General features: G+C 33.1%; 1 protein-coding gene across 1 annotated transcript; it reads left to right on the top strand.

Moving 5' to 3' along the window:
- The first annotated feature begins 8504 nt into the window (after positions 1–8504).
- Positions 8505–12380, top strand: LOC105803416 (putative pentatricopeptide repeat-containing protein At5g09950). Its single transcript, XM_012635583.2, has one exon. It carries the CDS (start codon positions 8726–8728, stop codon positions 11960–11962), a length of 3237 nt encoding a protein of 1078 aa, XP_012491037.1. The 5' UTR covers positions 8505–8725; the 3' UTR covers positions 11963–12380.
- Positions 12381–15006: the final 2626 nt, after the last annotated feature.

Here is a 15006-nt window from a genome sequence, read left to right as displayed (position 1 = left end):
ATACATCGGGACTAAACTGATATTAAATCGAAGCCATAAGAAATTTTTCGCAAAATCTCAAAGTTATACTTACTCTAGCCATACCAACAGCTAAGTTACAAACATTCATTTCTATGTAATATTGATATTTAGTCTATACATGCCATTCTTTCAAAATAAGTCATTTTCAAATACCAAAAGATATGGGTTGATAGTGTGATAAAGCTCCAACTAATCTCCAACCTTTGAGCTCCCGAGCACTACAAAATAGGGAAAAAAGAGAACGGGGTAAGCACATTGTGCTTAGTAAGTTCATGCAATAAGAATTATACTTACCATATTATACACCTATCATTTAATAACACAAGCACACATCCAATTCACATAAACATATACCTATCACATACAAACTCAACTTTTGCATTAGTTAAGTAAACATCATATAAATTCATTACAAAGACAAATGATTGATCAATTCCATATTTTCCATTCCCTTGTTATTTTTTCATATTTATCCCGTTGAATTTTTCAAAATTTCGATGGATTTTCAGGGGTACACTTTAGTGTACAAATTCGGGTCCGTCAATTCATATTCATGTGCGCACATTTCAATTTTAGAGAGCACACTCCCGTGAACATCATCCTTACAGCGGGATTACCAGTCCAGGCTAAATCCCCTGTAATATAAACTCATAGAGTATTGTCGGGATTACCAATCCAGGCTAAATCCCCTGCAACGACAATTTCTCTAATGAGCTTGGATCTGAATTACCAGTCCAGGCTAAATTCAGACCCTAATTCGGATTACCCGTCCGGGCTAAATCCATTTTCCACATATTCTTTGGGAGAGCTATATCAGAATAGGATCACCCATCCGGGCTGGATCCTTTTTACCGTCAATTCCTTTTCAGAGATCCATCGAATTTTCCTTTCATTCAACCGAGATTTATTTTCTCTTTTCATCAAGAATATCAATAATTCATCAATTATCATACAATAAACATCTAAATCATATTCAAATCAAGAAAAATATATTTCAAGCATTTAAGAATATAATTCAAGTTACACGAACTTACCTCGACACTTGTTCGTAACCAAAAATCTACTAATCCCAAACTTTTTATTTTCCTCGATCTTGCTTCGTATTTGAATTTTTCGGATCTAAATAAATAAATTTAATCATTAATCTAATACTTTTCATGTTCATATGTAACATTCTCTATAATTCCATTATTATTTAATGTGCATTCAAAGTTGTCTCACTGAGTCATAGTCACTAAATTATTTGTATCTTGAGCTACGAAACTCCAAATTAAGATCCGCTAATTTTCCCCGAAACTAGACTCACATATATTCTTACCATAAAATTTTCATAATTTTTGGTTTAGCCAATAAGTACAATTTATTCTTTAAAGTTTTCTCTATTTCACTGTTCGACAGTTCCGACCTCTCTTCACTAAACATTAATTATCTCATTTTACAGAATTCTAATGATGTTTCCATTTGTTTATTATGAAAATAGACTCATTAAATATTCTAACCATATAAATTATAACTCATAATCATTTTTTACTATTTTAATGATTTTCCAAAGTTAGAACAGGGAACCTGAATTCATTCTGACCATGTCTCACAAAATCTATTATATCTCATTATTTACAATTCCATTGCTTACACCGTTTCTTTTATAAGAAACTAGACTCGATAAGATTTAATTTCATATTTTATTCATCCTCTAATTTTATCTCTAAAATTTTTGGTGATTTTTCAAAGTTAGACTACTGCTGCTGTCCAAAACTGTTTTAGTGTATAATGTTAATTACCATTCTTTCCCTAAGCTTTCAATAAATGATAATTCCATCCCTGCTCAATTAACCTCTCAATTGAGCTGATTTTTCTCAACCAACACTTTATTATATCACTTTAAACTACTTTATAACCTTTGGAAATCAGAATTTTAGCACTAGACTTTAATTCTAAACGTTTTCACAATTAAGTCCTACAAATCAATTTCTATTGAAATTACCTAATAAAATCATCTCATAAACAAATTAAAGCTTCAATTTCATCCTATTTCATCATAAACTTCCAGAACATATTCATAGCAACTTTCAAATTCATTCATAAAATCAAAAACTAATGAATTTAGTAATAGGACCTAGTTGTAAAAGTCTTAAAAACACAAAAATTACAAGAAAAAGGCAAGTATTAACTCACTTGGTGCAAAAATTATGAAAAACCAGCTTGAAGAAACCCTTAGGATGCTTTTTGGCTGATGAGAATGCAGAAAAATAAAGAGAATTCTAGATATTCCACTTTAGTCCTAACTTTTAAAGTAAATTTTGTAATATTCTAATTTTACCCTTAATTCTTCAATTCTCCTGATTTTTCTCAGCGTATGCCTCCCAAAATATCTTATTTGGGCTTATTTGCAATTTATGTCACTCCTCATTTAACAATTGAGCTATTTAATCCTTCTAGTAACTTTTACACCTTTTTCAATTTAGTCCTTTTCACTTAATTGACTACCCAAACATTAAAATTTTCTAACGAAATTTTAATACAATATTACTAACAATTCATAAATATTTATAAAAATATTTTTGACTCGATTTTACGAGATCGAGGTCTCAATACCTTGTTTTTACCCAATTTCTTCAATGATTTCTTTTTCTAACTAACCACTAAATCGGTAAAATTCTTCTATCTATATTTTCATACAATTTTCCTATCATATCAATATTCATGAAAAAATATTAAAATAAATTTCTCTTTAAATCAGATTTGTGGTTACGAAACCACTATTCCGATAACCTTGAATTTGGGCCATTACAAAAAAACTCAGTACATTCATTCTTAAAGAACTGTAACAACCCAGTTTTGATCCTAATCGGAATAGTAGTTTCGGGATCACAAATCCGAATCAAAAAAATATTTTAATATTATTTTTAGTGTCTATTATATGTTAAGTTATAGGTGTGAAAAATTCGTGTGGAAATTTAATCGTTTGAATGTTCAATTCGATAAAAAGGGTTTAATTGCGTAAAATGAAAATTTAGGGGTTAAATCTAAAAATACCTAATTGTTGTTGTCTTTTAAAAATGGGAGTCTTAAATGTCAATTAGACCATTTGAAATGATAGTGGGTGGCTATGGACAATTATATCCTTATGTTATATGAAATATAAATTATTTATTAAAGGTTAATAAGGTAAATAAATAAAAAAACTAATATATGTTAATTAAAAACAAAGAAAAATTCCAGGGTTATCATCTTCTTCACTAGCCGAAATTAAACAAAAGAAAAAGAAAGAAAACCTAGCTACATTCGGTCATATAAAAGCTTGATTGAGGTTAGTTCTTTGTTCGGTTTTTAATAATTTTTACGTTTTTGAGATCATTGCTTTGTGTTATTCAAAACCCATGTTTTAATTTTGTGAATTGTTGATGATTTTGAAATGTGCCATTGATGAATGCTTGAACTTTGTGATAGTTGATGATGAAAAATGAAAGATATGTGATAGATTAACATGTTTTGTCTTTGAATTTTTAATGAATTTGAGAAATTAGAGCTAAATTGTGAAAATAAATTTTTGAGGGATTAAAATGTGAAATAAATGAAATGTTTGGACTTGTATAAAGATAAGGAACATTCGGCCCTAACTTAGTGTGGGCAAATTTTGTGTAGTTTGTGTTTTGTGCAAAAAGGACTAAATTGCAAAAAGTGTAAAATGTCAGGGGCAAAATGGTAATTTTCCCATTTATGTATTTTTGGATTTAATTGAATGTTTTGATGAATAAAAAAAATTAAATTTGAATATGTTTAGATCAAGAAACGAAGAAAAAGGATTTGGATCGGGGGAAAACGAAAGTAGTTGAATAGTCGATCGTGTCCGCTGATATCCGAGGTAAGTCTATTAGCTATTTAATTTTATTAAATCAGTATATGAGTATGTATATCAATTGTATTTTTGTTAAGTTAAATTTAAAAGTATAAAATTTGAATTGAAAGTATGAAATTATGTATACATATATATGTTAGATTCGAATGACTATGAATATGCAAATATGCATATAAATGTCCTTGTAATAAATTTAGGTATGAACATATATGTATAAATTATATTCAAAATACATGTATATACATGTAAAATTTGTTGTATTGAATTTAGGTATGAAATTACAAAGGTATGAGATATATTCGAACATAAGCATGTATGTGTGAATAAGGTGTGAATTTTGTATAAAATAGTTGTATAAGTTGGAGCGAATAAGTATGTGTACTTATGAATAAATATTTATATTGAGTATAAGTATGAAATTATATTTATATATCTATATCTATATATATATATATGTTAAATTCGAATATATATGAGTATATAGGTATATGTTCTTGTTTGAATATAAGTATAGAGTAATATATGTTTGTTAGATTGAATATGTATATATGTACATGTATAAGATCTTGTATTGAAATGGTATATGAAATTATATATGTATATATGGAATTCAAATGTTAAAGGTACATAGTATATTATAAGTTAAATTTTATGATATTAGTAGTGGAATCTAAAGTATGAGGTTATATATATAAATGTGTTTCGGTTGAATTATTGAATTATTTAAGTTAGATTTGATGATTGAGATTTATATCTATCCATGTGTTTTAAGGATATAAGTTATGAATATTTAGCTGAATTTTATGTGGATTTTATATACAAATATGAGATACAACTTCGTGAATTGAGATTCTTTTGTTAAAGCTCAAGATCAATCGGATTTATTGCCGGAAATTATTCGGACTATCGTCTAGCGGGCTAAGTGCTTGGTGATCGAATCGAGTTATAAACCTAGCGGCTAAGTGCTTGGTGATCTGAATCGAGCTATAAGCCTAGCGAGCCAAGTCTTAGTGAATCTGTTAAATTAAGTGATTATATGCATTTGATACATACATATATATATATATATATGATTTTGTTTATCTGTATTTGATGAGCATATAAACGTTTGGATCTTTGTATTTAGTTAGTAGGCACATATATTGGTTGTTATGCAAATTATTGAATATATGTATGTATTTGGCATATGTGGATTATAGGTATAGATGTGCATTTGGCTCACGTAGTTGATAAGTAACAATATATGTTTTCGACATATGTAATTGAAAGATCATAGATATGCATTCGATGAAATGCAAATGATAAGTATACTAGCAATCAGTATATACAATTAAGGATTATATTTGTAACTTGATTATAAGCATATAATGTTTATGCATATGTTCGTTTATATGTATTTTAGATATGTTATAAACTTACTGAGCTATAAAAGCTTACTTTGATTGTTTTTGTCCAATTGTTTCATAGATAAAAATCAAGCTGCAGACTCGGGGATCATTAGCGAAGATCATCACTCTATCTACTGTCTCGGTATTGAAATGTTTAAAATTTAACTTATGGCATGTATAGGCTAGATAATATTTTGGGAGTCGTACTTTAATGTACTGTATATATATAATTAATAGCTATACGAAATTAGCTTATTTTTCTTATGCTTTAACTGAACTGAAATTTTATGTTTTGTTATAAAAAGTTAAAGTAGAATTTATAATTATACTTACCTAATATTTGACTAATTTAACATAGATGTAAAATTCTTGAATTCTACTGAATGTCTGTGTTAAGTTGTGTTTTGTCAGGTAACGCCTCGTAACCCTAATTTATCGACGTATACGGGTTAGGGGTGTTACAAGAACTCATACCCATTATCACTACGAACAGTTTTAATCGTAGTAGAAAACTGATTTTTAACCAAACCAAAAAATTGTTTGAGACATATAACAGCATCACTTTTATATCGCAACAAATATACCCAAGTCATTCGTATGTAATCATCAACAATTGCTAAAAAAAACCTATGACCACTATGAGTAGAAACTCGATAAGGTCCCTACAAATCTATGTGAATAAGGGAAAAATCAACATCAACACGAGATTTATGAATGGGAAATGGAAGCCTAGTTTGTTTAGCCACTGGACAAACAGAACATTTATGAATACTGTCAACATCGGACATTGTACAAGAAAAATTAGGAACCTTATTAAGTCTTGAAACCAACGCATGACCAAGTCTATTGTGCCAAAGAATAGATGAGTTTGTAGAAGCAACAACAACAACGGAAGAAGATGAAACCACAGAAGTCTGTTGAGACGGATCTAGGATGTAAAGACCACCTCGTGCTTTACCAATCCCCCTCATCTTTCCACTGCAGAGATCCTGTATGAGACAAAAATGAGGATAAAAGGAAACCATACAATGAAGATTAGTGGTAAGTTTGGAAACAGAAAGTAAATTATAACGAAAATTTGGAACATAAAGAACTTTCATCAATGAAAGGTTAGGAAAAACTGTGCAAGTTCCAATATGAGTGACTGAGACTGAGGAACCATTTGGAAGTCGAACACTTGGTGATCCTAATGCACAAGCAACAGGAGATTCCAAGAAATGAAGATCCGACAATATATGGTCAGTAGCCCCAGTATCTATGATCCATTTGTTACCAATATCCACCATACCTGCTATACTGACAGCAGTTTCAATTGCAGCAGGTTCTTTGTTCAACAAATGCATGATATGATTATACTGTTCCTGTGTAAATACTGGCGCTTGTGAACGAGACCCACGGGAATCCATTACTTCACTACTACAAGCAGAATCAGGAGTAGAAACATTATTTACTGCAGAAGCAGAATTATTGTTCACCTTCCTTTTTGTAAACTTAAAATCTGCAGGATAACCAATTTACTTGTAACAGGTCTCTCTTTAATGTCCTTTAACCTTGCAGTGATCACAAATGCCAGTAAATCTTTTTTTCTGTACCATCTGAACTGAAGAGAAAGGAACCAAATCATCCCCAATATTACTAGAACTATGCTTTCTCTGCGACTCCTCTTGCATAATCATCAAATACGCATGATTAATAGACGGTAACGGACTCATCAATAAAATCTGACTACGTACAGCACTATATGATTCATTTAATCCCATAAGAAACTGAAATAAATGTTGCTGTGCAACATGAGTATTGTTCTGCCTAGATTGAACACATCCACAAGAAGATGGAGGTACAAGGGCATCATACTCATCCCAAAGTAACCTCAACTTAGTAAAATAGGCAGATATGGAAACTGTACAATGAGAATATGTAGTAATCTCACGATGTAAGAAATAAATTCTTGAACCATCAATTTTGTGGAACCACTCACTAAGATCATTCCATACTGTCGCTGCACTGGACGCAAAAACAATCCCTGCAGAAAGCTCTTTACTAACGGTATTCAAAATCCAAGAAAGAATAATCGCATTACATCACTCCCACTGATGACCCATTTCCTCCGGTACCATATCTTTAGAGTAGGTGCCATCCACAAACCCCAATTTATTCTTCGCCAGCAACGCAATTCTCACCGTCCGACTCCAGACATTGTAATTCTCAACACCAAGCAACTGATGGGCTACTAACAAAGTGCTCGGAGTATCCGAAGGATAAAGATAACATGGATGATTGAAGTCAATAATAGAGTCGGAAAGATTCATCACCTCTGTTGCTGAAAGAACAAAAAACCAAGAGACCGACAAACAAAACCGTCGTAGACACAAAAAAATTGAAACAAAAGAACGCCCTAGATTGCCAGCCCAATTCTACTGAATCAACCGAATTTGGGCTACAAACACCAGCCCAATTAACTATTTTATGAAACTTAAAAAAGCTATTATGTAAAAGAAAGCCACTGTCTAATCATACCAGCAAAACGAATAAGAAAACCAACCAGAACAACAACTGACTAGCAAGAAATCATCGGATAAAACAATTGTCGTAGCTCTGATACCATGTTGAAATGATAACTCTCATGCATCTTTCAATACTAATAGTATGTTTACATTTATAGACTTTTGTTTAACAAACTAACTAACTTGCATATACCTAACTCTGCTAACTACTAACTGTCTTAGCTTCTCAACAATGAGAAACCCTTCTCTAGCTATGGGGGAGAAACAGATTCAAAGACATTGGTGGGTCGTGCTTGTGAATGCAGAAGAATTAGATGAGTTCTCGAACAACTGCGGACATCTCCTTCAAGCCATTGGTACTGCAGACGGTTCCATAGTTTTCAGTAGTCCAAAGTTGCAGTTCCAAAATACCCGTAGTAAGAGTTAATATTGGGAGGATTGGCGACCGACTTTCGTGTTTCTAAAATTGCTGTTCCCTCCATTGATAGTATTTATGTTGTCTTGTTTGTGTTCTTTGATGTTCCTGTTTGTAAATGGCGGAGGCCTGTCTGTTTGTTTGTAAGCAGCTGTATCATTGTGTTGGTAAAACGGCTGTGAACCTATCGTGTTCTTTTTTGTTCAATGAGCTTATATACTTAATTTACGTGAAAAGGGCGGATTCAGTTTATGTTTTTGTACCATAATAATAATAATAATAATAATAATAAACGAATCTTTATGCATGAATGTTAATATTAATGAATTGTCTGTTTCAATAATAAACGAATCTTTATGCATGAATGTTAATATTAATGAATTGTCTGTTTCAATGAGAGTTTGTTTTTCAGTGTAACATTTTTCGACCCTTCACTCTTAATATGCATAGCCATTTGTTCGTCAAAAGCTGATAATTTTGAGCAACACAAAGGAGGGCGAAAAAGCATGAACCAGAAAGGTCGACCTTCAACGTCGCCATGCTCCGGTTTCTCTTCCTATCTACTCAAATTCCCATGCGTGTTACCTGCAACTCAACACTTGCTTTTACTTCATTCGCCCCTTCACTTTTTACCACGAGCGCCACTAACCAACATCTTTGCAGACCCCATGTCCTCCATTCCTTAATCAACCCTTCTCTTCCTTCTTCAATCCCATTGGAAAACTTGCTTACTCACTATAAAACATCTCAATCTCAACTCTCCTCCCCGCCCTTTTCAGCTTCAAGTTTCGAGCTACGCGAGTCTTTGGTTACGCGGTACAGAGATTCTCGTAGCTTAACCGATGCTAAAGAGTTTCATTTGCAGGTTCTGAAACATGGGTTTAACGAGGATTTGTACTTGTCCAACTCCGTCATCAATGTTTATGTAAGAGCTGGTGATTTATTATCTGCGCGAAAAGTGTTCGACGAAATGCATGAGAGGAATCCGGTTACCTGGGCTTGCTTGATCTCAGGGTACAACCAAAATGGGATGCCTAATGAGGCGTGTGAGGTTTTTAAAGAGATGATTTCTATGGGTGTTTGGCCTACTCATTATGCCTTTGGCAGTGTTCTTCGAGCTTGTCAGGAGCTCGGACCATGTGGTCTTCAATTTGGTTTGCAAATTCACGGGATGATTTCGAAATCTCAATATTCGTTTGATGTAGTTGTTTGTAATGTGATGATATCAATGTATGGGAGTTGTTTGGGGTCCATTGCCGATGCACGTCGCATTTTTGATGACATACAGGCTAAGAATTCAATATCTTGGAACAGTGTTATATCAGTTTATTCGCAAACTGGAGATCCAGTGTCTGCATTCAAGTTGTTCACGAGGATGCAAACAGAGTGTATAGGGTCCAGTTTCAATCCTGATGAATATACATTTGGGAGTTTGATAACTGCCGCTTGTTCATCCATTAATTTTGGTTTATGTTTGCTCGAGCAAATGCTTAGTACGATTACAAAATCTGGGTTTCTTTCAGATCTCTATGTAGGTAGTGCTTTGGTGAATGGATTTGCAAGTTTTGGTTTAACTAACTATGCTACGAAGATTTTTGGGCAAATGAGTTCGAGAAATGTAGTCTCTATGAATGGTTTGATGGTTGGATTGGTTAGGCAGAAATGTGGTGAAGAAGCAGCTAAAGTTTTTATGGAGATGATGAACTTGGTTGATGTAAATTTTGACTCTTACTCTATATTGTTAAGTTCTTTTTCCGAATTTAGCGAGTTAGAACATGGGAGAAGAAAAGGTAGAGAAGTTCACAGTTATTTAATTCGTAGGGGCTTAGATGACACTGTGGTTCCACTTGGAAATGGACTAATTAAAATGTATACTAGATGTGGTGATATTACTGCTGCTACTTCTGTTTTTAGACTTATGGTTAATAAAGATTTGGTCTCTTGGAATACCATGATTTCTGGTCTTGACCAGAATCAGTGTTTTGAAGATGCTGTCTCAACCTTCTACGGAATGAGAAGAACTGGATTAATGCCTTCGAATTACACTGTAATAAGTGCCCTGAGTTCATGTGCAAGCTTGGGGTGGAGGATAAACGGACAACAGATACATGGTGAAGCTCTAAAATTGGGACTTGACGTGGATGTTTCGGTCTCAAATGCTCTTCTTGCATTATATGCCACTATTGGAGGTCCTCCTGAATGCAAGAACATTTTCTCCTTGATGCTGGACCATGATCTAGTTTCATGGAATTCTGTGATTGGAGCATTAGCTGATTCAGAGTCTTCAGTTCCAGAAGCAGTTAAATGCTTTTTGGACATGATGTATTACGGGTGGGTTCCCAACAAAATAACCTTTATAAACATTCTTGTGGCAGCATCATCTCTTTCACTCAGCAAATTGAACCATCAGATACATGCTCTAGTAATTAAACACTGTCTCGCAAATGACAGATCTATCGAGAATGCACTTTTGGCTTGTTATGGAAAGTGCGGGGAGATGGATGAATGCGAGAAGATCTTTTCCAGGATGTCTGAGAGAAGAGATGAAGCTAGTTGGAATTCCATGATATCTGGGTATATACATAATGAGCTATTGGACAAAGCTGTTCATTTAGCCTGGTTTATGATGCAGAAGGGTCAAAAACTGGATGGTTTCACTTTTGCCACTGTTCTAAGCGCCTGTGCTTCAGTCGCAACATTAGAGCACGGCATGGAAGTTCATGCTTGTTCTATAAGAGCTTGTTTAGAATCTGATGTTGTGGTTGGAAGTGCAATTATCGACATGTACTCAAAATGTGGAAGGATAGATTATGCTTCGAGATTTTTCAATATGATGCCAGTAAGGAATGTATATTCTTGGAATTCTATGATATCAGGCTATGCTCGTCATGGACATGGAGACAAAGCTCTTGAGCTCTTTATGCGTATGAAGCTAGATGGTCAATTGCCAGATCATGTAACCTTCGTCGGTGTTTTATCAGCTTGTAGCCATGTGGGATTGGTTGATGAAGGGTTTTCTCATTTCAGCTCTATGAAGGAAGTTTATGGGTTGGCTCCCAAGATGGAGCACTTTTCATGTATGGTGGATCTCCTTGGCCGAGCTGGTGAACTTGACAAAATAGAAGATTTTATAAATACCATGCCAATGAAGCCTAATGTTCTTATTTGGAGGACAGTTTTAGGGGCTTGCTGCCGAACCAATGGCCAAAAGACAGAGTTGGGTCGGAAGGCTGCTGAGATGCTCTTTGAATTGGAACCTCAAAATGCAGCAAACTATGTCCTCCTTGCCAACATGTATGCTTCTGGGGGAAACTGGGATGGTGTAGCAGAGGCCAGGGTGGCAATGAAAAAGGCAGCCGCAAAGAAAGAAGCCGGTTGTAGTTGGGTCAAGATGAAAGATGGCGTCCATGTATTTGTGGCTGGTGATAAATCACACCCGGATAATGATATGATCTATGCAAAACTCAAGGAACTTAACAGAAAAATGAGGGATGCCGGATACGTGCCGGAGACAAGATTTGCGTTGTATGACTTGGAAGCGGAGAGTAAAGAGGAAATCCTGAGCTACCATAGTGAGAAACTGGCAGTGGCATTTGTTCTCACACGCAATTCCAGATTACCGATTAGGATAATGAAAAACCTTCGTGTTTGTGGTGATTGTCACATGGCATTCAAGTATATATCAAAGATTGTTGGTAGGGTAATTATACTACGGGACTCAAACAGATTTCATCATTTTGATGAGGGTAAGTGTTCATGTGGAGATTACTGGTAACTGACTTGGAAATTGCATGCAACACTTGGGGTGAATCTGAGGAATATTATCAACTCCTGAGGTTGAATCTGACTATTGCTTGGCTCACAGCGGGGTTCAGTATGCTCTACTCCATTCCAATACATACCATGGTTTGGTGATTTGGCAGCTGCTGGGTAGTAAATGCTCATCCCCTTCCAATTATTTTTCTTCAATCGGAATAAATACTGGGATAAGAATTTAGAAAAAAAACTGAGTTTACCCACAGTCTCACACTAACATTTGGAATTTCATATTCAGCGTCGCAGAGAATTAAGTACTGATGTTAAGATTCTTGGAATTTTGAACAATGTCAATCAATATTACATGTGGGTAATATACAAGTTGTTTTGTATCATTCTTCAGCTATATCAGGTTTCTGGGTTGTTTTTTTCTTTAATTCAAATTTTAACGTTGATTTCATGCACCTTTTGATTTAGAATTATTCCATTTAGCCCATATGTATTAGATTTTATTTAGTCATTAAAGTAATAGATTATTAGTTGAATATTTGGTTGAATTGGTATCGGTTGAAAAAGTTTATGGTTTAAGCTTATTCTTAATTTATTAAAATATTAATTTTAAAATTATATATAAATTTTGATTTTGTTATGAATGTTATTTAATGGACCTTTCGTCTTTCATCTCTCTTGCCCTTCCACCTTTCATCTTCTTTAACCTTTAATTTTCATCTTCCTTAAATCTTTTATCTCCTTGTAATCTCTTTTTCTTATTTACGTATTAGAATATGAAAAGTCTAATCTCCATATATACATATATATCTATATATAGTGGAGTTTACTACTTGTAAGTATGATGAAAAAGTATAGAATGCAATAAAAATCCTTATATTTTATATCCATCTTTTATCTATTAGTTTTGTTTATAATACGTTATCAGCACGAGTGTTTACATCAATCCAAGAGTCGTGTTTTTCGTTAGTTTGGATCAAGGAATGTAATACATTTTATAAAAATGTCTATCATGATAAAATTACTTATGTTTATAATTTGTTTCATTTGTTTAAGAGTTTCACTAATCTCGTAATTTGTTAAAAACTTCTAACATAGTCAAATTACTTGTAATTTATTTTATGACTAAATTTTGTTTGTGAGAATGAAAAGATGATTATGACATCGTTGGTACAACTCATTTGAAAGTTGCTAATTTCTTCACCACCCACGAATGGAATAATTAATCTTTTAATTTTATTATTATAGTTTTAAAGAATAAATTTTATGCAAGTTTGTTATGTTTTTAACAACATGGTTATTATATTATGTTTTAAATTATTTATGAAAATTTTATATATTTTAAAATTTTATGTGACATTTATTTGTTTTCTTTGAAGAATATGAATATATCTCAAATTCAATTAGCGACAAATGGGAAGACTTACGCTTAGGAGATCTGCAACTACTCATACTATACTTAAGAATAAAAAATATTTTTTTCATTTAACAATGTAAAAAGCTAGTGTGAGTACTATATCGAGTAGTACCAAAATCATAAAATGCTCAAGAAGAGCAAATATATTGTTGCCTAGAGGAACTAAGTTTCAAATTAATGATGTGTTATACTCTCTTAAATCTCAAAGAAATTTGCCGAGTTTTAAAGATATTCACCGTAATGGATATCATATTGTGACAATAAGTGAAGGGAATAATGAATATCTTCAAATTACGAGTATAATTCAAGGAAATAAATTTTTTTTGAGAAATTGTTCGCACTCTCCTGTGGTTTGTACTACACGAGAATTAATACAATTCAAGCACATGCTATAATAAATCAGAAATTTACTGATGACTTTATTATTTGACATGACCGGTTAGGTCATCCCAGTTCAATCATGATGCGAAAAATTATCGACAATTCTTGTGGGCATTCATTGAAGAGTTAGTAGATTCTTCAAGCTGATAATTTTTCATGTGATGCTTGCTCTCAAGGAAAATTAATCATTCAGCCATCACCAGCTAAGATAAATTATGAATCTATTACTTTTCTAGATCGAATATAAGGAGATATATGTGGAATAATACACCCTTCATGTGGACCATTTAGATATTTTACGGTTTTACTTGATACTTCAACTAGATGGTCGCATGTATCCTTGTTATCAACTCAAAACATGGCATTTGCGAGATTACTTGCTTAGTTAATCAAATTACGAGCACATTTTCCAGATTTCCCTATCAAGACAATTCGTCTTGACAATGCTGGTGAATTTACTTCCCAAGCTTTCAATGTTTTGCATTTCTATTGGAATAAGTGTTGAACATCCTGTAGCACATGTTCATACACAAAACGGTCTTGCTGAATCATTAATCAAATATCTTCAAATGATTGCAAAACCATTACTTATGAAGTCAAAACTTCCAATTTCTGCATGGGGGCATGTCATACTACATGCAACATCACTAATTCGAGTCAGGCCAACAAATTATCATAAGTTCTCCTTATTACAAATGGTTTTTGGTCAAGATCCAAATATTTTCCATTTGAGAACTTTTGGCTGTGCTGTATATGTTCTGATTGCTCCACCACAACACTCTAAGATGAGTCCTCAAATGAGGTTAGGAATATATGTTGGATATAAATCTCCATCAATGTAACACCCCTTACCCGTATTCGACACCGGAATAGGGTATGAGGCATTACCAGAACACATACGCTTGTAAACATATTTAACCGTGCTATAAAATTTCATCTAAATTAAAACTTTCAAATTTTTAACATGCTTTTATAATTCTTCACAATTTCTCATGCTCACAATTCAAATCATATCACTAGCAATTTCCATTTAATTCATGTACAATTCAATATTAGTAAGTTCAATACTAATACGTATTTACCATTTAACTCAACGTTTATCGATTATACCATTCATTAACACATTTATGAAATTCTCAAATTTTCAATGAAAATATCACTTTAGTTTAAATAACAACATCAATTCAACTCATCATCCCCTTTTTCGTCATTTTTCACTTCAAATATGAACTCACTATTTCATTACCTTTCCACAC

This window comes from Gossypium raimondii, chromosome 11 (assembly GCF_025698545.1).
Source record: "Gossypium raimondii isolate GPD5lz chromosome 11, ASM2569854v1, whole genome shotgun sequence".
Classification (NCBI taxonomy): Eukaryota; Viridiplantae; Streptophyta; class Magnoliopsida; order Malvales; family Malvaceae; genus Gossypium; species Gossypium raimondii.
The sequence above is the reverse complement of the archived record's forward strand: the minus strand, read 5'-3'. Positions and strand labels throughout refer to the sequence as shown.

What these genes read in the sequence shown, in the direction of transcription:
- LOC105803416 (XM_012635583.2), top strand. Translation starts at nt 8,726, where the DNA reads ATGCTCCGGTTTCTCTTCCTATCTACTCAAATTCCCATGCGTGTTACC.